At 41.2% G+C, this 26,700-nt stretch overlaps 1 protein-coding gene across 3 annotated transcripts in view; it reads left to right on the top strand.

Annotated features, from left to right (window-relative positions):
- Positions 1-26,700, top strand: part of AOX1 (aldehyde oxidase 1) — an 83,918-nt gene that overhangs the window by 3,690 nt on the left and 53,528 nt on the right. Inside the window, exons 2-16 of one of the 3 annotated variants that reach the window (XM_082630124.1) lie at positions 2,728-2,785; positions 5,455-5,551; positions 7,203-7,311; positions 8,797-8,923; positions 11,032-11,093; positions 12,101-12,190; positions 12,830-12,910; positions 13,737-13,881; positions 14,596-14,688; positions 15,542-15,693; positions 15,884-15,977; positions 17,560-17,669; positions 18,912-19,096; positions 20,038-20,200; positions 22,273-22,365. In XM_082630124.1, the coding sequence (XP_082486250.1) occupies positions 2,728-2,785; positions 5,455-5,551; positions 7,203-7,311; positions 8,797-8,923; positions 11,032-11,093; positions 12,101-12,190; positions 12,830-12,910; positions 13,737-13,881; positions 14,596-14,688; positions 15,542-15,693; positions 15,884-15,977; positions 17,560-17,669; positions 18,912-19,096; positions 20,038-20,200; positions 22,273-22,365 (1,659 nt within the window). Of the gene's footprint in view, positions 1-2,727; positions 2,786-5,365; positions 5,552-7,202; positions 7,312-8,796; positions 8,924-11,031; positions 11,094-12,100; positions 12,191-12,829; positions 12,911-13,736; positions 13,882-14,595; positions 14,689-15,541; positions 15,694-15,883; positions 15,978-17,559; positions 17,670-18,911; positions 19,097-20,037; positions 20,201-22,272; positions 22,366-26,700 lie in introns of those variants that run through there. The other 2 variants (XM_082630125.1, XM_082630126.1) reach the window with 2 other exon arrangements.

Below are 26,700 nucleotides of genomic sequence, written 5' to 3'. Positions count from 1 at the left end.
AAGAAAAGTAAACACATTTCAAGCCAGTGGCACTTTGAGCCAAAGTCCACTCTTGAGACATCTCCGGGAACAAATCTCTTGAGACATCTCCGGGAACAAATACCCAAGCAAGCAAGGCCTGCTCTGCCATTAATTCCTTATGAAAATACAAATATATCTCAAGCCTGAAGTGCTCTTTATTACCCAGATCCTGTCTCTCCATTAAGGTTGGGCTTCTGAGGATTCACCATCTTATGTATGAATTAGAATTAGTTTCACCTGCAAATGGCACAAATTCAAAACTAAGTAGTTCAAAAAAGATATAATTCATGTTTACTTTTACATAAAGGATACTGTATCTGGGGATAGTCATTGCAGAGCTGGTCTAGAGGCTTCTTGGTGTCATCTGAGACCCAAGTTTCTTTTCTTTTTTTTCCCCTGTTGCCATTAATGTGTTGTCTTATGGTCTAAAATGGTTGCTGGCATTCTAGCCACGTGATCTTTATTACAGACAGCAGGAAGGAAGAAAGGGAGAAAGCATGCTGAGATAGACAATCAGTAGTTTCTGCCACCATTACTGGTTCTTCTGTTTTTCTTTCTTTTCTTCTGTTCATAAGTCCCAGCCTGTGAGAAATCATCCCTCCTTCCTTAGTGTTCTCATAGCAAATTGTACATATCAAGTTATTCATTTAGATTAACATTTATTATGTCCTTATCATATATCCCCAGCACCTAGTTCAGTGTTTGACCTAAAGAATAATGGAAGGTGGTTTCTCTCAGGATCAAGAGAGGCTTATACATACACAACTAATTATGCTGCCGAGTAACACGTTCTGTGAAAGATGTGTAGATGTTGACCATGGGAGCACAGAGGAGGACTGTTTCTTGGAGCAGAGAGTGGGAAGCATATATTAAATGGCAGCACATCCCACAGGAAAGAACATTTGAGCAGGGCTTTGAGTGGCATACAAACTTCGGCCAAGTAGAGAAGAGAGGAAGGACTTTCAGGACAGAGGGAATCCTATAAGCAAATGTAGTTAAGGGTAAAAGTCCCTGCACTGCTGGGACCAGCCAGTTCTCCCACGTGACCAGAGTTCAAGATGCATGGGTTGAATGACAAATGATGGAAAGTTTCTCAAAGAGGCCTTGTAGGCTATGCTCAGGAGTTTGAATTTCTTCTTGTGTTCCGGGAGCTCTTGAGTAGAAATTCACCTAAGACCCGCTCAGTGTATTCATTAAAGATGCACATTTTCTGGTTCCCTGTCCCAGAAATCCTGATTCGATAGGGGTTTCATTTTAACAAGCACCCTGAGTGATTCAGGAATTCCCAGCAGAGCAGTTTGGCATCCAGGAGCCAGTGTTGGATTTAGGCAGATACAGGACATGATCAGACTTGGATTTTAGAGAGGTTGCTCAAGTGGTGGTATAGAGGGTGGCATTGTGGCTGCCCGGAATGGAGGCAGGAGACCTGTTAGGCAGCTGTTATCATTGTTCAGGCTGGAGGTGATAAGGGTGGATTTCAGGGAGTGACAGTAGAAGTGAAGGGTGTTTAGAGAACCGTTTTGGAAGTGTAAATGACAGGACTTGATGATGCTGACTGTGGTGGATTGAAGGAAAGAAAATGTCGAAGGTAGCGCAGTTTTTTAAGCTTAGGTGACCTAGCAGATGGTACGGCTATTAAACAAGTTAGGGAAAAGAAAGGAAGAAGTAAGTTTGGGAAATAAAGAGTTCCATTTGAGGACCAATTTAGTTGGGGATGCCTGGGGACATCCCACAGTTTTCCTTGTATTCTAGTATGTGTACACACACACACACACACACACACACATAATCACTTCTCTCTTACCATATTGCACATTCCTCTAGGGCACAGATCTGACCTTGGTAATTGGCATGTGCCTCACTTTGCCCGGACTATGGCCACTTAGAATTAAGGGTGAGGAAGCATGTGTCCCCTTGTCACCTACTTTCCAGAAGGGAAAATTAGTATAACATGGTGAAGGATGATTTCTAGTTCTGAAATTGTGAAGTAAATCATGCTTCTGTTTGTGAATCTAAAAGAAATCCAAATTTGTCATCAAAAAAGAGAAAACACGATCACTTTGGAAAACATAACCAATCGTGACATTTCAGTCATGCCATCCATTGGGTGCTGCTGTTCTAACTGCCATGCTGCTAGGCCGCCCACACAAACTTCTTAAAGTGTGTCTTTGCTTGCACATCTTTGGATCATTTTATCTTCTCCTTTGTCTCTTAGATTTGGGAGCCATGGTTGGTTGTGATCTCTTTCTGGAAAATGTAATTCTTTGAACATGGTGAACAAACAAGTCTTTAAAAAAAAAAACTATATCAATTTCTCAGAGACTGTTCTAGTCCAGGAGACCTCCCCCACCTCTCTCTTTCTCTTCCTCCCCCTCCTATATTCAGTTCTACTGTTATCTTTACCCTCACTTGCTTCAGACTTTCTAGGAGAAGTTGGACAGGAGTCACTAATGTTTTGTTAGTAGAAACACCCACCGCCTTAGAGAACAGTGATAATTCAGGACCAAGGACAGTGGCAAAGTAGTGGCCGGGCTCAAGATGTAGACTTCACACTTCAGAGAGGTGATTTGTATATCACAGGTGTTCCGTAAACATTAAATCAAGTTTAGAATATGAGTAGAAGAGTGCATGAAATTAGCATGAGCCCCCAATGTAAATATTCTAGTTCTCTCAGCTTTGTGAGTTAAACTCTTTCTTTTGGTACAGGTGATAGAAAAAAATGTTGATCCTGAAACAATGCTGTTACCATATCTGAGGAAGAAGCGTATCCTTTGCTTTGAGTGTGTATATGTGTGTATGTGTGTATATCCCTGATATCCTCATCAAGTGATATTTCAGATATCTTTTTAGAGCCACACTGAGTCATATTCCCTACTACGGTTTTATGTTCATTTTTAAGAAAGTCCTAGATCGGAGTTTTGTAGGCATTGAACAATTGTGCTTATCAGAGAACCAAGTTCTTTCTAATCTCTGTTTTGGCATTAAATACATTGAATAAAATGGAGAAGCTAACAATGGGAATTAAAGCAATGGGTGCTAAAATGGCTTAATTAAACATCCTTTAGAATTAAGAGTCACAATATTGATATTCTACCTTCAAGGACTAATCATCATGCCCATTAGAAAAAGCGAGCACAGGAACTTCCCTGGTGGTCCAGTGGTTAAGAATTCACCTCCCAATGCAAGGGTCGCGGTTTGATCCCTGGTCGGGGAACTAAGATCCCACATGCGGTGGGGCAACTAAGCCCGCAAGCTGCAGCTACTGAGCATGTGAGCCACAACTAGAGAGAGAAGACCACGCACTGCAGTGAAGAGCCTGCATGCCGCAATGAAAGATCCCGCATGCTGCAACTAAGACCTGATGCAGCCAAAAATAAAAAATAAAATAATAAACAAATAATAAAAGTTATTTAGAAAAAGAAAAAGAGAGCACAGAAATCTCCTGAAATGAAAGTGAAAGAACAATAGAGAAATTAAACCTGAAAATGTTACCTTGGAAAAACTTTCTCAATAAAAGCCATCTAAGGAATGGATTCTTATCCTGCTACGCATGAACTCCAGTGGGCTTCCAGAGGTCTGTGGACCCCACTACATTATATGCAAACTTGTGTGACAATAGGAATTTGTACATTTTTCCCCCAGAGAGAGTGAAATTCCCAAAAGAGCACACAACTCAGAAAATATCAATAGCTATCTTCTGAAAGTCATTCAAGGTTTTTTTTATTATTATTCTATTAATTTAATTTATTTTGGGCTGCATTGGGTGTTCATTGCTGTGCACAGGCTTTCTCTAGTTGTGGCGAGCAGGGGCTACTCTTTGTTGAGATGCACAGCCTTCTCATTCTGCAGTGGCTTCTCTTGTTGAGGAGCACGGGCTCTAGGCGCACAGGCTTCAGTAGCTGCAGCACGTGGGCTCAGTAGTTGTGGTACACGGGCTTAGTTGCTCCGCGGCATGTGGGATCTTCCCAGACCAGGGATCGAACCCATGTCCCCTGTATTGGCAGGCGGATTCTTAACCACTGTGCCACCAGGGAAGTCCTCAAGGTTTTTGGACATAAAAGTAATTAATACTAATTTCCTGGTTATCCATGGTACCAATGTGATATTTAAGATTTGGTTCACTTGTGAGTGACAGAAAATCCCAATAGCAGTAATCAAGATAGAAGTTTATTTCTTTCTCATTGTGTTATTTCAGGTTCTCTGGGAAGCACACACCAAAAAATGAGATTAAATATGCAAGGGTTTTATTAGGAAAAATGCCTGAGTGAAATAGGGAGACAGCCATAGAAGACTGAGACCTGTAAGGAAGAGAGGGGGAGAAGGCTGAGTTGAAGGGTCTCAGACTTCTGTGCAGTCTAAGGCACGTTCATCAAAGCCACTGAGAATGGTTGACAAGGACTCCCATACCTCTGCATAGCACTGAGCCATTGGTGGGAAGCAGCCCATGCGAGGCATGGCCTTGATGAAAAGTGGGGTGATGGATATCAAAGTGCAGCAGTTGGGTCTCTTGGTCAGTTACCCTCTATGTTGAAGGAAGTCTCTGAGGCACATTCTCATGGTTGTCATACTCACACAAAGGAATTCCAAAGGTAGGTAGATCCAGGCTAGCAAAGCATTGTCACAACACTATCAGGAACCAAGCTCTTTCTGTCTTGCTGCTTCACCCTCCCCAGCATGAAGCTTTCTCATGGTCAGAGATGACTAACTGAGGTCCAGCCATCATATCTGAATTCCAGCAAATAGGAAGAAGTAAGGGATGAAGGAGGGGCACCCCTCTCCCTTTGAGGACATTTCCCTCCTGGACGTCAAAAACAGCCTTTATGCTTACATCCATTGGCCAACATTGTTAATGACCCCACCAATCATCAGAGGAGGCTGTGAAAATGTATTTTTTTAATTCTGGGCAACCATGTGTGTAGCTCAAAAATTAGGATTTCTATTACCAAGAAAGAATGAGGGAAAAGATATTGGGAAACAACTAGCAGTTTCTGCTACTGAGAAGCAGAGAAATATGGCACACTTGTATAACATGACACAAATATTCTAAGAATTATTTACAATTTGACATTCCACTTTGTATGTCATCAAAGACACAGATAAGGATAAGAACAGATATGCAGTGTACTCATACCTTCAAATCCTCAAGGCCTTATATGTGTAGACTCTTCCTTTTTTTAAGTTTGGCCTTATTTTTGGCAACCTGGGGTCCAGTTGTTTTAAAAAGGAAGAGACTAGATATAACACGCAAATGGAAAACAAGAATTTACAAGATTATAAATAATAGCAACTAAGACATACATACATTATTTGATAAATAAGTATCAAACTTAACTGTACATTGAAGAGTCTTTGATGGTGTTGTCTCCTAAGGTCAGAGCTATTTCACAAAGAGAATTATGGAAAACACATTATCTTTAACTGTGCTTTTTCCAGTCCGACTCACAGGAACTAAATATGGCTGTGGAGCGGGAGGCTGTGGTGCCTGCACGGTGATGATATCACGATGTAACCCCATTACCAAGAGGATAAGGTACCTTGCTGCAAAGTCCAGATATGGTTGAATTTTTGTAGCTTTGAACTTTGTTTTTCTTCTTCCTTTGGTAAATATGCATTGAGCACCTACTATGTGACAAGAACTGTGATAGGCATTGGGGATACATTGACGGGCATCAAATCATTCCGGTTCCAGCAAAAATGTTACATTCTCAGCCCTCCCTGACCACCTTCTCCATAGCAGTGCCCCATCTCACCTCGGCAACTCCCTACTCCCTTCGCCTATATTAAGGTATTCATGGCACTTCTCACCATATGTTTGTGTATGTATGTATTGTCTATGTACCTATGTATTGTCTATCTTCCCTCAACTAGAATATATACTCTACAAAGGCAGGGATTTTTTTTTTATTCTTTATTTTTTATTTTTTGCTTTATAACAAATTTAATCAGTTATACATATACATATGTTCCCATATCCCCTCCCTTTTGCGTCTCCCTCCCACCCTCCCTATCCCACCCCTCCAGGAAAGGCAGGGATTTTATCTGTCTTGTTCACCAGTGAGTCCTAGTGCCTGGTACTCCACCTGGCACACAGTAGGCACTCAATAAATATTTACATTTATTTAATAAATGAAAAATATTCTTCCAGTCTTTCTTTTGTGTGTATACTTAAGGAAGCATACTGCCTATACAGCTTAGAAACCTCTATTTTTTGCTGAACTTCTCATGAATATCTTTTCAAAATAATAAGTATAATTTTAATGGCTGTATATGTTCTGTTGTTTGGGCGTATCAAAACCAACCCCCAAATAGTGATCACTTAGATTATTTTTTGGTTTTCACTATTATAAGGAGTGTGAGCATTCATGTGTATATATATGTTTATATTTATGTTTGTGATGATTTCCTTATGATAGATCCATGGAGATGGAATTAGAGGATAAAAGAGTGAATGCATCTTTAAGTTTTTACGCCTTCCAGCAAAATGTCTCTCAGAAGAGCTCTATCAGTTTACATTCTTTTCAGCAATATGTGAATTCCATTTTCCCAAACCTTTGCTAATAATGCATATTACAATTTTTAAAAATCTTTGTCATTTTCTTTGATAAAAATGATTTTTCATTGCTTAATTTGAATCTCTCTTGATTGCTTTTGAGGTTGAACGTTCATTTCATATATTTATTGGCCATCTGTAATTTTGTTTGGTAAATAGAACATTTTAGGAGTCGTTTTGAGTTAGACATTTTCTAGCAGTAGGTTTGTGGGATTGAGGAGTTCTGTATCCACACCCTATTTCTTCTTCTGAGGCACAATATCAATTTAACTTTATTGCCCAGCTAACCCCTTGCCCAGCATCTGCTTGGAGGATGAAATATGCTCTAGGTGATTGTCACACGTGACTGGAGAGGAGAATGTCAGCCCCTCAATCAAGAGAAAAAAACAAAGTTAGTGGAAACTGTTCTGGAGTTAGAATTAGGAGGCCTGATTTGAATCCTATCTGACACTCCAGCTGTGACCCTGAGCAACTCACTCTGACCCTCAGAGTCTTATTCTGTAAAATGGCCATGAGCTAAGGACAAAATGTATATGCAAAACCTGGGACATTATACAAAACCTGCCACGTTGGTGGTGCTCCTTTCCCACCGGATACAGTGTAGTTTGTGCTTCTCTTTTTCATTCTGAAGACATTATCCAGCCAACGCCTGTCTGATTCCCATCTGTTCTCTGTATGGGGCTGCCGTCACCACAGTGGAAGGCATAGGAAGCACCAAGACCAGGATTCATCCTGTTCAGGTGAGGATGCACCTCTTCTTCCTAGGGTTTCTGTGCTTCGAAAACCATTAATGACATGATGAGTTCTTGAAATTAATACAGTAGAGCAATGAGCCCTGCTGCTTGATCACAGCCAACAGATGACACCAAGCTGCGGGCCAGGAGTGAAACCTGGGACATGTGACTGACTTCTTAGAAAAATACTTTTGAAAGACTAGAGAACTTTCTCTTTAAAAAAAAAAAAATCTTGACATCACTAGCATTGTTTTCTATATTCTAATTAGATGGGACCTGTCCATTTTACATTTTCCAAACTTATAAAAAAATGAGAGCCAAGTGCCTTGGGGGATATAATCTTAATATTTTTTTTCTATAAAGAGGAAAATAACATGATTTTAAAGCTGAGTGAAAATCTCAGCTACCAAAAAGATTTGTTAAATTTAGGGCTTGTTTGGAAGATATATAATAGGAGTTGTTAATGAATTTTGAGGCTTTTCTCCTAAGGAGGCACCTTGTTAGAACTTTGCCTTAATGAAAGGGCACCTCAGACTCCTGACTCTTTCAATTATTTATACATTGCCCAGAAAAATGCAGTTGCTACTTGTTTTTATCTAAGTTAATGAGTACTACTTAAGAGGAGAGGGTGGAAGAGGAAAAAGATAGGGGCAACATAGAAAATGGCCAAAGTTCAAATTCTCTGTGCTTGAAGGAATCTTGGGTTCTGTTTATTTTCTATGAAACCTCTTTACCTAGAAGGAGCAGATTCTGCCTGGGTATGCTTGTGGGACTCGCTGTTCGGAGGCATGAAGACACCCTTTCATTTAGTACCTGCCGCCCATCTCCTGGCTGCAGTGTAGACAGATGATGGCTTCTGAAATGGGGTTGCACCTTTGAAGTTAGACTCCAAAGAGAACAGGCTGGGGGCTAGGGGGAGATTTGGAAGAAAAATCAAGGCAATGTTTCCTTCTTGATTGTTTTTTGGATTAATGATGGCACTTTGTAAAAGAATTCCTGTGTGCTGAAATGTTAGGGCAATAGTGGGCAGATAAAGGCACTTGGGAAATAAAAGTTTTTTTTTCCCTCAACCTGAATATAATTCAGTTCATTTCTTTGAAGGACTTCCTTTATCTCGGTGATTTCCCATTCTGGACTACAGATTGAAACACCTGGGAATCTTTAAAAAACATATGTCTGTGCCCCACCCCCAGAGATTCTCAGTCAAATGGTCTGGGGTACTGCTTGGACCTTGGAAATTTTAAAGCTCCCCTGGTGATTCTGAAAGCTGAGAACCTTCAGTGAAGCTCAAAAGCTGTTGAGGACCAGTCATCATGGCCACCCCAGCCCAAGAAAGGGAGACACCAAGGCTGAGAAGGATTTTCCAGGGCTTCTTCTCCAACTTTAATGTGCATGTGAACCGCCCAGAGATCTTGTCAGAATGCAGGTTCTGATTCATTAGGTCTGGGGTCAGGCCCAAGATTCTGCCTTTCAACCTTTCTGTGCTTCCAGGAGAGGATTGCCAAGTGTCATGGCACACAGTGTGGCTTCTGCACCCCTGGGATGGTGATGTCCATCTACACGCTGCTGAGGAACCACCCAGAGCCCACCCTGAGTCAGTTAACTGATGCTCTTGGTGGTAGGTTATATGTGTGTGTGCTTTAAGTTTTAAATGATGTTGACAATGATAGCTAACATGAGACATTTATCAGGTGCCACGCACTACATTAAGTGCTATATAAAAATTACCTCCTTTACTCTGTATGATAACTTTATAAGGTAGGCATTATTACTATCCCCCATTTCATAGATGGAGAAACTGAGGTTTAAAGAGAGTAATTTACTAAAAATGATGCCACCAATAAGTGGAGGAGTTAGTTTGTTCAAATCAGGATTCAAACGCGATCCACACATTGCACTTGGCTGATATATTTCTCAAGTCTCTCTTAATCTGTAAGAGTTTCCTCCCTTTTTTATTGTGTGCTTATTTTAATAATAATTACAAAGCCAGTTTATTCATTTACCCTTGGAAAGGGTCCAGTTATCTCCACATGCTGCTCTCTCCTATCAGGTGGGTGCTTTCAGGGCAATATGAAGTTGTCAGAGGGCTCCTGATGAGTGCAACATGAAATCAAAGAGACTGACATCTTCTGGTGATACTTATTTCAAAGAACTGCCTTTATCTGGAGCTAGTTTATCAAATTCAGGAACTCAGTGTGTGTGTGTGTGTGTGTGTGTGTGTGTGTGTGTGTTTAGCGGGGGATAGGGGGAGGTCTTCATTAACAAGACTCTGAACAATTCTAAAGAATAAGTGCCTCCCAAATCCTATTTCTGGTGAAATTCTCCATGGCTCTACTTGTCTGCTGTCTCCCAGGGACCTTATTTCTCTGCCATGTTACATGGGCCGAAAGCTCATGTGTTCAGCTCCTCTGCGAAAGTGTTCCAGGGAAGACAAGACTAAACAGAAGTAGAAAGGGGAGGTGCATAAGACACAAACTGTCTTCTGCCTTATTTCCCTTAAGTCTTATTATGCATTTGATCTCGTGGCCGTTTGTGATGTGAACAAGTGACATGGGGTTCTCAAATTTTCGGGTGCTTAAGACTTACATAGGAGTTTGTAAAGAATGAAGATTCCTGGGACCGAACCCCAGACAGCTGGCTTCAGTGGCTTTGTGTTTTAAATAGATGCCAGATTTGGGGATTGGAGGAGAACATGGGATATGGACCACTGTGGAGGAACACTGGCCTAATGGTTTACTGTAAATAAATTGTGTGCCCAATTGCTTCCAGAGTTTGAAAATTATCTTTGCTGCTATATAATGCCTTTGATCTTTCTATCGACTGCAGCTTAACTCTTTTTTTAAAATATCAAAAAAAATGATGTACAATGCAGCTTTATTTACATTGTCTTTTACTACATATGGAAAATAAAAATTTTTATTGAAGTATAGTTGATTTACAATATTGTGTTAGTTGCAGGTGTACAGCATAGTAATTCAGTATTTTTGCAGATTATATTCCATTGTAGGTTATTACAAGATAATGGGTAAAATTCCCTGTGTTATACAGTAAATCCTTGTTGTTTATTTTATATATAATAGTTTGTATCTGTTAATCCCATACTTCTAATTTGCCTTTCTGCTTCCTTCTCCCCTATGGTAACCAAAGTTTGTTTTCTCTGTCTGTGAGTCTGTCTCTGTTTTGTATATTTGTATTATTTTTTTAATTCCACATATAAATGATATCATACAGTATTTGTCTTTGTCTGACTTATTTCACTTAGTATAACATTCTCTGGGTCCATCCACATTGCTGAAAATGGCAGTATTTTATTCTTTTTTGATGGCTCAGTAACATTCCATTATATGTATATGCACCACATCTTCTTAACCCAGTCATCTGTTGATGGGCATTTGGGTTGTGAAGCTTAGCTCTTGAGTGTGCCTATAGACCAAGAGTTCTTGGCTTGAAATCATTGTATTCTTTGAGCACCTATCACAAGCAGAGGATATAAAAACTGTTTACAGAGAGAAAGTACAGATAGCTGAGTTGTTAGACTACCTCAAGACTATCAACCAGGTATCCCAAGTAGCTGACGAAAAAAAAAATCCGACTTTGTGGATTTGGGGACCAAAATGTCAAACAGGGCTTCCTTCTTGGATGGGGTCCTTATTTCCAGCATGCATTTGGCAGACGGTGCCTCTCTCTAGGTTCCTTGATTAACAGAGTTGGGTTTTTCCCTTTCAGGTAACTTGTGCCGTTGCACTGGATACAGGCCCATAATCGATGCATGCAAGACTTTCTGTAAAGTGAGTAGAAAGGAATACATTTCTGAGTATATTTTTTCCTCAATGAAACAAAATGGTGCGGGTTGGCAGGTGTGATTAGGAAAATAGCCCATTGTCACTAATGCAGGGCTACTTCTTATCTCAAGGTCCATAATTGCTGTTTGTTACTTGATCTTGAGCAGGGCGCCTACCCTGGTTCATTGAGCTTGCCCTGGTAGCCACAAAGGCAGCACGTGAGCACTTCGACATTGGCTGTGGGTCATTGTTCCAAGGGGTCTTAACTGACCTGCTTGTCTGGGTTGGGTACCCTGCCCTGCTGCTCCCGCAGCCCTCTGAGCACACCCCTATCACAGCGCTGGGCACACGGTGGTGTAATTGCCCATTTGCTCTTCCATCTCTTCACCAGAAGGTGGTCTGCTTGACGCAGAGGCTGAGTCACTTTGCACCAATGGAATAGGCACTCAATCGATGCTTGTTGAATGAATAGATGAACAATGTTGAAATGAGGGACATAAGATGGCCCTTTGGAATTTAAATGATGAAAGCAGTGTATCATAAGAACAGAGTGATAATAATAATATTTGTTATTAATATTTATTAATAAACTATTAATAATAAATTAATAAATTATTTCTTGTTAATTAAATATTAAATATTAAACCATTGTTAATATTTATTGCCATGTGCCAGACTTTGTTATAAGATCTTTACAGCCTGGTGACTATAGTAATAATACTGTGTTGTGTACTTGAAATTTGTGAAGAGAGTAGACCTAAAGTGTTCTCACCACACACACACACACACACACACACACACACACACACAAATGGTTAACTATGTGAGGTGATGGATGTGTTAATTAACCTGGTTGTGGTCATCATTTCACAAAGTATACGCATGTCAAATAGTCATGTTGTACACTTTAAATATACACAATTTTATTTGTTAATTATATCTCAATAAAGCCGAAAAAATATTTAGTAGAATCAACAATAAATTCTTGGTTATTTGTTTTTTTCACCCACTAGACTTCTGGCTGCTGTCAAAGTAAAGAAAATGGGGTTTGCTGTTTGGATCAAGGAATAAATGGATTACCAGAGTTTGAGGAAGGAAATGAGGTCAGTGAAATGTAAATTTTTTATAAGATTTTCTCAGGACATGAGTAGAGACCAACTTACCTTTAGGAAGACTAAATGGCTGCGTAAGGTAACTAATTTGAGGTGTGTCAGCATGTCCCCTCCCCCATCTCTATCAAAAAAAAAAGAAAAATCTAACCTAACAACTTCATCCCTCACTCCTGATGTTACTCTCGGTCACATCCAGCTACATATAGGAGGGAGAACACATTGATCCCTTATTGTCTCTTAGTTTAAAAAAAGCCTTCTTCAAGTCTTTTTTCTAGTGGAGATGTTAGGGAAATGGAAAGGCAGGGAGTGATAAGAGAGGTGGCAATTCAGGGGAGTGTTCTGGTTCTCAGTTGTGTCTCACACTGCTGCCTCCTGTGCTCCCCCCAGGCTCCAAGGAGCATGTGCAGGGTCTGAGGGCTTTGGAGGCCCACCAGCATCTGCGCTGAGATGCTGGTGACCTGGTCTGTGTTAGAGCCTTTGGCTTAGAGCCCAGGTACCATAGCTGACCAGTGGGGTTTTTTGTCTGTCTGTCTCTTCTATGCCTACCTTCATCTGACCTTATTCCACAAAGGATTTAAAGTAGGGAGAATTGCCTGATGACAGTAACTTCTGGTACTTTCTCTGTTTAAGACAAATCTAAAATTCTTCTCAGAAGAGGAGTTTCTGCCATTGGATCCAACTCAGGAATTGATATTTCCTCCTGAGCTAATGGTAAGTAAGACAAAGTTGAGCTCATCCTAGAGGAATTCACAGTGAAATGCCAGGAAGGATATTTGCTTATGGATCCTCTCGAAAGCTGATTGGCGAATAGGTAATATCCACCTGCCATTCTCAGTCCAGGGTCTAAAGAGTATGGGACCAGGGCAGAGATGGAGGAATGAGGGTGGAGTCACCACCAGGGGACAGTTGAATGTAAGAAGCAGCAGATAGTATGTATTAAAAAATGTCCTGAAAAGACATCACAGCATCTGTAGATTTAGACGTGTTTTCTATTTCCGGTTTTGCTGAGTTTTATTCTTCCATTAAATGTTTTGACGAAATTAAGCATGTAAAGTATTTTTAAGCATTGAAATGGATTCTTTTGAGATATAAAAGCACCAAAGGGAGCTGTATTGGAATAGTCTCCAGAGGAGTAAAATATTGTCACATTTTATCTTGTACTCTGATTCCTAGTAAAGCTCTACTTTTAAGTGACTTTTATTTTATTTTATTTTGTTTTGCTTTTTCCAATGATTTTTTAAAAATATTTATTTATTTGGTTGAGCTGGGTCTTACTTGCAGCCCATGGTCTCCTTAGTTGTGGCATGCAAACTCTTACTTGTGGCATGTGAGATCTAGTTCCCTGACCAGGGATCGAACCTGGACCCCCTGCATTGGGAGCGCCGAGTCTTACCACTGCGCCACCAGGGAAGTCACACTTTTATTTTATTTTTTAAAAAGATCTCTATCTCCTTTCTCTGTTCCTGTAAAGACAGAGAAGAAACAGGTGGAAATATTATCATGAGACGATCTTGAATTTTTATTGCTTTTTCAATAGACAATGGCTGAGAAACAACCACAAAGGACCAGGATTTTTGGTGGTGATAGAATGACATGGATTTCTCCAGTGACCCTGAACGAACTTCTAGAAGCCAAACTCAAGTATCCCCAGGCCCCGGTTGTCATGGGGAACACCTCTGTGGGTATGTAGATCCCCAGGGACTTCTTATGAGGAAACTGAGGAAAAGGCCTTTGGGGAGGAGAAAACCTCATATATGCATGTTCTCCGAAAAAGCAGTCTGAAATAACATTTTAAATCATTTATATTTGACTTCCCTTGAGCACTGCTCAAGAGACTTTTACAACTTCCATCACATAAGTGAATTCCTGTTGCCCTAACCAGAGCAGTGCACAGAGCTGTACCCAAGAGGCCTGCTCCGTAACAAATTAGCAGCAGCAGCTCCAGTGACAGCTGTCCTGTCTTTCCACGTAGAGACTGATCTGGAGCTTGTATTTGAAATTGCTGTTTCCTCTCTCAGTGGTGTCTCAATGGCCATAATAGGTTTTCTTAAACTGCAGTGACAGGCTCTTTCTGTAGTGTCCATTGTAAACTCTGTTGGACTGCCTACTTCTTTGAGGAGTCTCCTAGAGTCTTCCCAAGGAGAATTTTGAGTATGCCACAAGTGGTCTTGGACGTGTCTGCCAAGTTTTAAGGCTGACGAGTCCAAAGAGTTCCCCAAGTTTAGTGAAAATCCACCCGTCGGTTCTCTGTTTGTGCGATTTGGCAATGAACAGACCAATAGATATGTAATTTTTATATATTTAAAGACATCAGTTTTAATCACAATTTCAAAATCTAAAAGGCAGTTAACCCCCCTTCATCTCAGTCTGCTTGTTTTTTTTTCCTAATCCTTCAGGGCCTGACATGAAATTTAAAGGCATCTTTCACCCAGTTATAATTTCTCCTGATAGAATTGAAGAACTGAGTGTTGTAAACTATACAGATAATGGTGAGTTCTTAAGGTCCCTATTTTCTTAGTTAAAATGCATTAATCAGCTTATTTGCTTTGCTCAGCAGACAAGCAAAAAAAGTCTTATTCATAATTGTAATGTACAGAGAGACTCCCTTGTAAGGTGATAACACTCTGGAGGAGGCTCAGGGAAGAATTCTCTCTAATTATACGAGATACTAATTGTCTGAAGAGTCGGATTTTCACTGAAGAACTTTTATGTCTGCTGTGTGAGGGAAATGTAACAGCTTTTCAGTGAAGGGTACTGTGCTAAGTGCTGGGTAGAAGATAAAGATGGAGTCTTTGCCCTCCAGAAGCACAGTAGTAACCAAACAAGTTTACGTATTAAGCAGCTTACAAACTGGCTTTTCCATTTCAATAAAGGAAATTGATTTAATGACGATGATGAGAAGCAATGAAATGTGGGTTTGGAGTCTGGCTCTGGAGTCCAATTCCTGACCATGTCACATATTAGCTGAAAAACTTAGTCAGGTTACTTAACTGAATCTCAGTGTGGGGGGGACTATTAATACTTCAAAGCTTTGTTAGAATCCAAGACGATTCTGTGAAGCATTCAGCATAGTGCTTGACACAGTGAGTATTCAGAAAATTTAGCCTCCATGACAACCATCACTCTCACCCCCTCTTCTGTCACCAACACCATCACCTCCTTCACCATCATCATGAACACCTCCATTACCAACCACTATTCCCACCGTCACCACCATGACCACCAGTAAGCAGGGTAGCATGTATCTAGCATAAAGATCCCATATCTGTAGTCTAAAATCTAATGGACATTTCCAGGTCAGCAGTGATCACGTTGCGTTATCTACAAATGATTTCATTTCAGGACTGACCTTAGGTGCCGCCCTCAGCCTGGCTCAGGTGAAGGACATCCTGGCTAATGTGATCCTGAAGCTCCCGGAGGAGAAGACACAGATGTACCGTGCTCTCTTGAAGCATTTGGGAACTCTGGCTGGATCCCAGATCAGGAACATGGCTGTATGTATCTGACGACAGTAACATCTAGTATGTGTCCCATGAATGACTGTCCCTGATAAATCATGACATTTTCATTCTTTTGGAATAGACAAAAAGAATAGTTTTCCAAAGTCTTGCTTGATTCTTATTTTACCACTTGTGTCTTTATAATTACATAAGTGGAGTGAAAATAACCCATTATTTTAAAAAGTCTTTAGGGGGCCACATAGTGAGCAGGCATCCAGATTCAGATCTGAACCCCCTCCTGGCCGTGGGCAACTGTACCCTCAACGTGCTATCAAAAGGTAAGTGACAGCTCCTTCTTAGGGATTATTAAACCCTGTTCCTCCTACCCTTTTGCCTCTCTGGGGATGCAGGAAGTCCAGTTTTGAAAATTACTATCCTTTATAATATTAATAATTCCTCTGCCTTTCTGGATGCTTGGAAAGTTGGTCTGTCTGGTCCTAAATGCACACACACCCAATGTCTTCATCTCTTTCTTTTTGAGGACGTGTGCTAGATGTTTTCCCATGCTGGTCCCCTGACATCGACCAGTGTTGGTTAGTGTCCCGGTGTGATCTGAACAGTGGTGAGAACTCTAGGCTATTGACAACGATTGGGCCCCTTTGTCAAAGACGTTCTCCAGGTGGTACAGGAGTGTGTGACACCCACGTCATGCTATGTGTTCATGCTCCAGCTGCCATTGATGGAAGCCTGCAGACCTTGTTCTATTGAACAGTGGTTGGGCTTCATTCTATATTTATTTACTTGAGTTTTGTTCTTTGAAACTAAGTCCAGGACTTTTCATTTATTTCTTTTATTTTAACTTTGTCGACAATTATTAGGAAGTTTTCATTGGTCCTCTATACATCCGTTGCTTTTTTTTTTTTCATTTAGAAATATGTACTAACTTTCTGTTACCTGCATTGTTAAATGCCCACTCTTCATGTCATCTAAACCACAAAATTATCTTAAGGAAGAAGATGTACATTCAGTTATCAATTTAAGTCACATCCTTTAAAAAAATCATTTATTGAGAAATAGGTTTTGTGATGTAAATATGAACATCAAAAGCTTCTTAGCTTTATCCCAAAGTCCTATTTCATTATAGCTTTAAACAGTTCCTCCCCCCAATATGCTGATTAAAGAACAGAAATTCTTTTGGTGCTGAGAAAAGATATAAACAAATAAGACTGCATCCCACTAGTATAAAAATTCATTAAAGGCAATTTATTTATTCACTACCGTATCAAGTAGGGTTCATGGTTATAAATAAATGTTTGTTGAATGACTTTATTAGAATATCAAAAGGGATATTAATGTCCTCTCCCTTCTTACAAAGCTCAAAATGAATCATGCTGCTCAGAAAGAGTGCTACGGTCCGATTCTACCTGACCTCTGGTCTACTCTGCTAGACATTTTTATTTATAATCAAGCAAGGAAGGCAAAAAAAAAAGGTGGGCCCTAGATGGGAAGAAACATTGCAAGATGCCATTTCATGGTGAAAGTTTTTTTTTTTTTTTTTTGCGTTACGTGGGCCTCTCACTGTTGTGGCCTCTCCCATTGCGGAGCACAGGCTCCGGACACGCAGGCTCAGCGGCCATGGCTCATGGGCCCAGCCGCTCTGCGGCATGTGGGATCTTCCCGGACCGGGGCACGAACCTGTGTGCCCTGCATCGGCAGGCGGACTCTCAACCACTGCGCCACCAGGGAAACCCCTGCGCCACCAGGGAAGCCCCATGGTGAAAGATTTTTAAACATAGGAAGAGCCCTTTTTTCCTCAAACAATAAATTTCCTGTGATATTTGGTAGAATTATTTCCCAAGTTTTGGGAGTTTGATTGTTTAATAGAACAGATTCCAGGGAAAGTGTCATTTCTTTCCACAGAAGGAAAACGACAGATTCCTTTAAATGAGCAGTTTCTCAGGAAGTGCCCCAGTGCTGACCTTCAGCCTGAAGAAATCTTGACCTCAGTCAACATCCCTTATTTGAGGAAGGTGAGAACGTCCTTTCAATTTCTTGGTTTTACTTGTGAGTGCACAGCTTGTTAATTCCAACATAGGGCGGGTTAAGAAAAGGTGTTGAGTGTTTGCAGTGGAGAATATGAGGATTTGTGACTAGGTATGTTTCACTTGTGTTATATACCCCCCATCATTGCTAGAATCTGGAGACCTTAGACTCTGCCTTCCTCCCCAGCCCTGCCCGCCACCTCTCTCTCCCTCTCTGTGTCTCTTTCTCCCTCCCCACCTTCCTGCCACCCAAACCAAACTCTAAAGTTACTTTCTTACAGATTTTTAAAAATTCTTTGTCCCGTGAGGCTTTTTCCTAAATAAGACTTAAAATGATACTTCTACTTATATCTTGAGGTTTTGAAGAGGCTATACATTGGCAATAGAACTTAATGGTAAGAAGAAGGGCTTTGGAGTCAGACTCAAGAGTGAATCCTAGTTTTAGACCTACTTTGACCCTGAGCTCATTACTGAATCACTCCTAATTACAGATGCCTCATCTGTAAATGCGAATGATCAAGCTTGCCTTGGAGGGTGTATGAATTTGCTAGGGCTGCCATAATAAAGAACCACAGGGGCTTCCCTGGTGGCGCAGTGGTTGAGAGTCCGCCTGCCGATTCAGGGGACACGGGTTCGTGCCCCGGTCCGGGAAGATCCCACATACCACGGAACGGCTGGGCCCGTGAGCCATGGCCGCTGAGCCTGCGCATCCGGAGCCTGTGCTCCGCAACGGGAGAGGCCACAACAGTGAGACACCTGCGTACCGCAAAAAGAAAAAAAAAAAAAAAAGAACCACAGCCTGGGTGACTTAACTACACCCTCACTTGTGGAGGCTGGAAGTGTGATATCCAGGTGCTGCAGGGTTGGTTTTCCTTTGGCTTTTCTCCTTGGCTTTTTCATAACTATCTTCTCCCTGTGTCTCCGTGTGCTTTCCCTCTGTGTCCGTGTCCAAATTTCCTCTTCTTGGGAGGACACCACCATGCTACATCATTGCCCACCCTGATTATCTTATTTTAACTTAATCACCTCTTTAAAGACCCTGTCTCCTGATACAGTCACATCCTGAGGTACTGGGAGTTAGGACTTCAACTTATCGATTTTGAGGGGGACACAATTTGGCCCATAACAGAGAGTGTGACAAGGGTCAAATGAGGCAACATAAACAAACTGCCTCGTGCACAGTTGTCCCTCAGTGTGTTTCTACAGGTGCCACTTCACTTTTGCTTTCAGTGGGAGTTTGTGTCAGCCTTCCGACAAGCTCAGCGGCAACAGAATGCACTAGCGATAGTCAATTCGGGAATGAGAGTTTATTTTGGAGGAGGAGATGGCATCATTAGAGAGTTATCCATTGCATATGGAGGCGTTGGTCCAACCACCATCTGTGCAAAGAATTCCTGCCAGAAACTCATCGGAAGGTATGGATTCATGTCCTTAGTCTCCAAGTAATAGAGCAGCTCTTTTTGTGGTATCATGTAATTACAAGAAGAAAAATGCTTACTACCTTTCTGTTTAACGACATGGAATTCCAGTAAGATCTCATGATTATTTCCATGTGTCGTAGTGAATTCTGAAGTGGACACCATATAGTGTGTGTGTGTGTGTGTATGTGAACCCATCTCCCAATAGTATATAGACACAGTAAGCAAAATGAGTAAATCTGCATTCTTTATTGTAAGAGAATAATTTACCATTATGAAAGATAGATTATGGGAGTTTGTTTTATAATAACTTGCTAAATGCACATGCATACCTAACTTTTTTATTTCTATACTAGTCGCCAATATTTCTTGAGCATTTACTAGGTACCAGTTAACATTTCAGAAGTAATACACTAACGGTTAAAACCACAATCTTGATTGAACCACACTGCCTGGGTCCAAATCTCAGTTCAACTCCTATAAATTATGTGATCTCTGTCAGCTTACTTAATCTTACAGTACCTCAGTTTCCTTATCAGTCAGGGAGATAATCACACCTCATAGGACAGTTGAGAGGATTAAATGAATGGATACATATAAGGTACGTAAAACAGAACCTGGCATGCAGTAAACGTTCTAGTGATATAGGGAGCAGTTACTCCTGGGCTGAGGACTTAACATGAGTTGTCATTTCTTTCTCACGACCATTCCAGGAGCTGTGTTCTACCATTACTGCCCTTTTACAGATGATGAACTGGTGGGCCCAGGCCAGACACCTTGAGAGTGGTGGACTGTGATTTGAACTTGGGTTGCCTGACTCTGGAGTTTGTACTCTTTTTCTCCTGCATTAAACTGTCGCTATTTGTCTTACAAGTTCACTGAGCCTGTGAGGTAGTGAGTCCTGTTGGGCTAGGAGTCTTCTCTTTTGACGCCCATAGGCGCTGGAATGAAGAGATGCTGGACGCAGCTTGCAGGCTGATTCTGGATGAAGTCTCCCTCCCAGGCTCAGCCCCAGGTGGGAGGGTGGAGTACAAGAGGACTCTCATCATCAGCTTCCTCTTCAAGTTCTACCTGGAAGTGTCACAGATTTTGAAGAGGATGGTAAGTGGACCTGACCATGCGTTACCTTTCCCAGTCTTGGGGGCTCTGGGGATACACAAAGTGGCGGCAACAACTCCCTGCCAAATAGCTGTAGAATAGAATAGAAAAGACAACCCAAATCGGAGACTCACGGGCTTGCTGGGCGTATGGCAGGCCGTCTGTCGATGGGGTGTGTGTTTGGGGAAGAATGGCGAGTAGAGCACAGAGTTGTGCGGGATTTGGTTTAATACCACTCAGTTATTTTGTTTCTGACCTGTTGTATGTCTCCATGGTGTTCAGAAACTTCTTAATGATTTGAATATATTTTCCCTTAGGAAAGCAGTTCTTCCACCTGTCAAGGTTTACCTTTGTACGTTTGGCTTTCTTCTCTGGGTTCAGCTTTGTTTTCTCTCACTTGTAAGGTGGCAATGGCAGCCACTCCACAAGGTTATTGAGAAATGGGTCATCGTAGGAAAAGGCTTCATATGGTCCCTAATGCTTCAGAGAACCATGGTGAAGACTGCCTACTGGTAGTCATAATCACAGTAGTAAGCATCCGGGCATTCTTTCACTTGGCCTCCTGTATGACAAACAATTAGAGTTACAAGACTTGGCTAGGGAGGATACAACTGAAAAAAGTTTGGAATAAATTTGCTAGACCCAAAGGGAACTTCAACCATATTGGTTCATTAATCCCAAGCTACAATCAGCGGACCAAACTAGACTAGAAGCCAAGAACATTCCTCATGTGGTATAGAAATTTTTTCCTTTTTTTAAAAATAAATTTATTTATTTATTTATTTTTGGCTGTGTTGGGTCTTCGTTGCTGCACGCGGGCTTTCTCTAGTTGTGGTGAGTGGGAGCTACTCTTCGCTGTGGTGCGTGGGCTTCTCACTGTGGAGGCTTCTCTTGTTGCGGAGCACAGGCTCTCGGCATGCGGGCTTCAGTAGTTGTGGCATGCGGGCTCAGTAGTTGTGGCTTGCGGGCTCTAGAGCACAGGCTCAGTAGTTGTGGCGCACAGGCTTAGTTGCTCCGCAGCATGTGGGATCTTCCCAGACCAGGGCTCGAACCCGTGTCCCCCTACATTGGCAGGTGGATTCTTAACCACTGCGCCACCAGGGAAGCCCTAGTATGATCACTTTAAATTAGGGGCAGAGTTCTCTCTTATCATTGCTTCTGAAGGTATCTTCTCATTATATATGAGAACTAAGAACCAGAACAGTTGTATCAAAGTTTTTAGAATAGAAGCTTGAAATCATACATATGTGACATATTGTCACTAGGTAATCAAAAGAGAAAAAGTAATAAAGCCAACTATACACTCCTCCAATTAATAGCAAACTAATACAATTTATTGGATGAATCAAATGATATAAATTACAGCTTCCATCTTGTAGTCTTTTACCTTCTATTCAATTTCCTCTATTAATATTCCTCTGCTATTAAAAATAATAGCCTTTGTTGGCTTTAATTTTCTGTTAAAAATTTTAAATTGTAAAAAATAACCATTAGGTGCACTGTTTAAAGTCTTGCCTAAGGACCAAATGACCCACTTTTCCTCAGCTCTAGGAAGTGTTCCTCCTGGGGCCCCAGAATGCTTACTGCTGTGAGGTTGTGGCAGAGATGCAGCCCGCCGCGTTTTCTCTTCTTCCTGATTGGCCAGGTGGTACAAAGCAGAGCTTGATGCTCATTTGCAGTGGTGTACCTTGGCTCTGACTTTTTCCTGGTTTAACTACTCTCTTCCTTTCCAATTACTTACTTAGCTTCTGCTTCCCTGTTTTACTGGTTTGTAAGCCCTCAAATCATTTAGGAAAGCATGTGAAAGTATCATAAGAAACATAAAGATATTGGGAGTCAGTAATCTACTGTTTTCACGTGGCTCTTCATAATATGTGGTTATATGTGTGGACCTTCCAGAGTGTGTGTCCTGGAGGTCAGGGAGAACCCTGCTTCTACTTCCAGGATTCTGAATTAGGCAAGTACTTAACAAATGTTAGACTTCACAGTAGAGCTGCTTGCTAAGAGCCATGCTAGCCTCCCTCCCCAGACCATTCTGGCATATTTTAAATATCTACAGTGGTTCTACTTTTCAGGACCCTGTTCACTATCCTAGCCTTACAGACAAGTACGAGAGTGCTTTAGAAGAGCTTCATTCCAGACATCACTGGAGAACATTAAAGTACCAGGTTAGTGGCTTTTTTTCTTCTTTTTAATTCAGAGGTCCTGTGCTAAAGCTTCTTCACTTACCTCTCAGTGATTATCAAGATGTATTAGCCCGAGCTCCCCTTCTGGTGAACCCACAGCCTTCTTTACTGTTAATTAAACTTTCAAAATCAATGCAGTATTGTGATTAAAAATAAAGCTAGCAGTGGTAATTTTTTTAAATGTCTGTTTTCAACTTGAGGGCTGTGTGTTTTGTTCTGTGGCCTTGTACCACTGACATGAACAAGCTGCCTAGTTTGCCATATGCTCTTGCCCTTGGCATTGTGGAAGTCAGAACACAACCAAAGTCAGAGCTGCTGATTTATTTTGTTTGAATGTGGAGATACTCGGCTCCCCCAGTCCCCATTCTCCAAGTGTTTTCTCTGTGAGTTAGTTTTAGAGTTGAATCAAACGTTAGGTTCTAAGAGCTAATTTCAAGGTCTCCTAATGAAAGCTGCCTGTTAGAACACAATTCCTCATGACCTTCAAACAGAATTTTCAGCTACAACATCATAAGAGTATCGCCTGAAGTCCTCCTGTCAGTAAACTGGATAAGATTCAGTGCTTCTCCTTGAAATTGTTCTCAAGAAACTTTACCTTGAGAGTTTGATTAAGCCAAGAGCATGAAAAGGCTTTTTAAAGATTCTTTTAAAATAGATTCAGTTCATTGGATCTATTGTTGAATTTAGTTGTAAAAGCTTACAGTATGTCATAACAAACAGTTCCCTGTTGGTATATATCTCTTCAGTTTATAGGTTCAATATATTCAAAATTCAAATATGCCAAACTCCATTGAAAGTGTTGAAAGTGATCATTTTGAAAGTCAAAAATAGCTTCCCTCTTCCCCGGTGTAAAATACGACCACTGCAACGTTTGGCTTATTTATAAATACCCTAACACTGCCTTGACCATGGAATAAACTTCAACAACCACAGGAACAACAACAAATTAATGGGCTTTCAAATCGTCCAAAGAAAAGTGATAATCTTCACATAGTTTGTTATTATAGATTGCAAGACCAAGTTTTGGAAGTAGTGTATCTCTCATATTTATGTTTTATTTTTGTTTTTCCTCTGGGTTTTCACACATACACACACGCGCGTGGGCACACACACACACACACAAATACCCACATTGCTAGAGGAACTTCAGCAGTCATGACCAACTTTTTTTTTCCCCAAGTCAGTTAATTTGCTTAAAAGCCTTTTGACAGAGATCACCAGTTAGAGGAGACAACAGTCTTTCCTCCATGGTATCTTTAGCCATATAACAAGCACAAGCAAGTAATCAAATACAACCTCTTTCATTAGTAGATTCATCACAACTGACTTTTTAAAAAAAAAGTTATAGCTTCAGCTAAATTAATCAATTTTAAATTTATAGATATATATATGAAAGATATATTTTGGGATTTATCTTCAACCTTTTGGCAGGCAGGGCTCACAGCAAGGTTCCAAAATGCTTTTTTCCCAAAGCAGTGATGTGTTTCAGTATTTATAGTAAAAAGTATTATGTCATAGAAAACTCCCAGAGCCTATGTAGAGACCTATGAATGTGTTTCCTTAGTGTCTAAGCTTATGGATTACCTGGAATTTTGCTCTTCAGGATAGAAAAAATCTCTTTGGATTAAAAAAAAAAAGATGTGGGTGATTTTTCATTCAAATGTTGTTCAAATGGAGAACTCAACACAGCATTATAGGTAGCACTTTGGGGGCATTTCACAGTGGGCATCAGTCCCTACCATCTGAAACAAACCGGACCTGATACATGTTTTTATTTGGATCACCACCTCAACTTCTCAGAGAATGGGGAGAAGAAGCCTGCTGAGAGCACTTGGCCGTGAGGATGGGGCTGGTGTGCACTGGGGCTGATTCAAATGCCTGTTCATATTGCCTGAACCCCAACATGTAAAATTTTCTCTCATTTCCCCCCTTCCCCTACATTTGTGGCCTAATGTCCACCTTTATTTAACGGTGCCTAGGCCAAGTTCTAAATTATTTTTCTTCATAATCTTCTGCTTTCTAGTTTATAAAGTCAGGATGAACACAGCCACCACAAAACAAAACACAAAGACTTAGCCAATATTCCTTTTTTGGTGCATTGTCTTGTACTAACTACAGAATTGAAGTTTACATTTAAGTGAAGCAAATATGGTCTTTAAAACAATAAATGTTTATCAGTAAGTATATATTTTACTGTAAAACAGTAAATTTTATATGAAATAAGAATAAGTTCAGAGCATCCTACACATATGTCTTATGCCAAATTCATTTGAGAAATGACTCTACTTTCTACATATAATTGTCAGGGAAAATTTGGCTGATATCTTACTTGTTGTCATTTATGGTATAAAAACAATAGGGTTTTTTTCCTCATTTCTCTAATAACCAATAAAAATGCTGAATGTGTTTTCGGATTACATGTGCCACTCTCCTTTTCCCTCTGACAGATCAGAGGTTTCTCCAGGTTCCTGCCTAGAGAACCTCTGATCCATCTCAAGCTGAAGGTTTATTTTTTGAGTCCCTCAAGTAGGCTGGCAGTGACTGACAAACATTCTTCTTGGGTCTCGTGAGCAGCAGAGGGGCTTGGGGAGGTGTCTTTTCACAGATACCTTTATGTAAAGTTCCCAATCGTAACCATGCTGGCTTTCCTCCATTCATAGTATTTGGTAAATGGAATCTAAACGTTCAGAAAGGCAAAGAAAGCAAAACACCTGCATGAGAAGAAAACATGACAGTTGATCAGTGGGATCCCAGACAGCTAGGGTCTTTCCCTTCCATGCTGTGGAGCAAGAACCTCAGAGCACTTTCACTGAACCAAGGGAAGCTCTGACTCTGCAAAATCTGCAGCTATGATGGACATGAGCTACCACTCTAGGTGGAATCAAACATCTCATGTATTGTCAATATGTAATAAGTAGGCTTTCTCAAACCACATTCTGGGAATCAAATACAAATGTATTTACTTTTTTAAAATTTCTCAGATGCCTTACATGATGCTGAGCTGGAAACAGGTCAGCTTCTATGGCTTCTTTTCCTCTCAGTGGAGGTGCTGACCAGCATGTGTTCTGTTGGTGCCTTTGCTTTTTTTTTTTTTTTTTTTCCGGTACGCGGGCCTCTCACTGCTGTGGCCTCTCCCGTTGCGGAGTACAGGCTCCGGACGCGCAGGCCCAGCGGCCATGGCTCATGGGCCCAGCCGCTCCGCAGCACGTGGGATCTTCCCGGGCCAGGGCGCAAACCCATGTCCCCTGCATCGGCAGGCGGACTCTCAACCACTGCGCCACCAGGGAAGCCCTGTTGGTGCCTTTTCTGTCTTCCCTCCTGCTGTGTGATGCAGTGGAGCACTGTGAGCCTCATCTCAAAGAAAGAGTCCGTGCCTCCCCCGGCTCAGGGTGACCCCGTGAACAGCAGTGTGGAGCAGCAGATGGGGTGGGAAAGGGAACCTCCATAGCTTTTTCCAGGCCTTACCTTGGCCGACCCTCCTCCTGCCCGGGTCTTCCTGAGAAAGCCTAGGGGGTCTGGCCTCAGCCCTGGTGCCGGATGCAGTGCTGACCCCACGAGGTGTGGACGGGGCAGCTTGGCGCTGCTGCAGAGCTCCAGGCCCCAGATCTGCCTTCTCCTTTGAGAGGAGCCTTTGGGGAGTGGCCGCTTGGCTGGCAACTTTCCTGGAATTTCCACCTCCCACAGTCCCATCACCGGACCCCTCGGCAGCCTCAGCCTTGCCCCTGGTCTCTGAGCTTGGTCTATACCATGTCTCTTAACCCTTCTTTCTTCATACCTCCAATTCTTCTTCTCCCAACCCAGAAAGCTAACAACTCTCTCATATTTAAAATACTGGAGGAGATGTTATGTTTCTTAATTTCGACTTTGGTTAATGAAGCATAGTTAAGATATTTATAAAATCAGTGGCAAGACATTTTACTCTGTGGGTCTCTAAGAAAAGGTAATATTAGTGAATCATTACTCAAAATGCAGCTTCCTTTGTCTTCATTCTTTATCAGGATTGTCTGAGTTATGAGTCTTACCAATTATTTCTTAGACTTCCTCACTCAAAGTAGAAAATAAAAAAAGCTCTTGTGGTTGAATGCACGCACTCATTTTCTATAAACATGGTCATCAGGCTTTTCTGCAAAATAGTACATGTGCCGTGCTTAGCTACAACAGTAAAATAATTTTGATAGTACAAGTTAAAGAAATGCATGAGCATTTGCAAAAGGACATCATTTTATATTGTCAGGAAGAAAGATTTATATTCATTTACTTACACAAATAGAATTTGCATTCGAGATGTTTGTGGTCTATATCAAAATAGTGGGGAAA

The sequence above is a fragment of the Mesoplodon mirus genome, assembly GCF_964341445.2.
Source record: "Mesoplodon mirus genome assembly, chromosome: 8".
NCBI classification, from domain to species: Eukaryota; Metazoa; Chordata; class Mammalia; order Artiodactyla; family Ziphiidae; genus Mesoplodon; species Mesoplodon mirus.
Note: the sequence above shows the minus strand (reverse complement) of the source record. Positions and strands in the feature narration are given on the sequence as shown.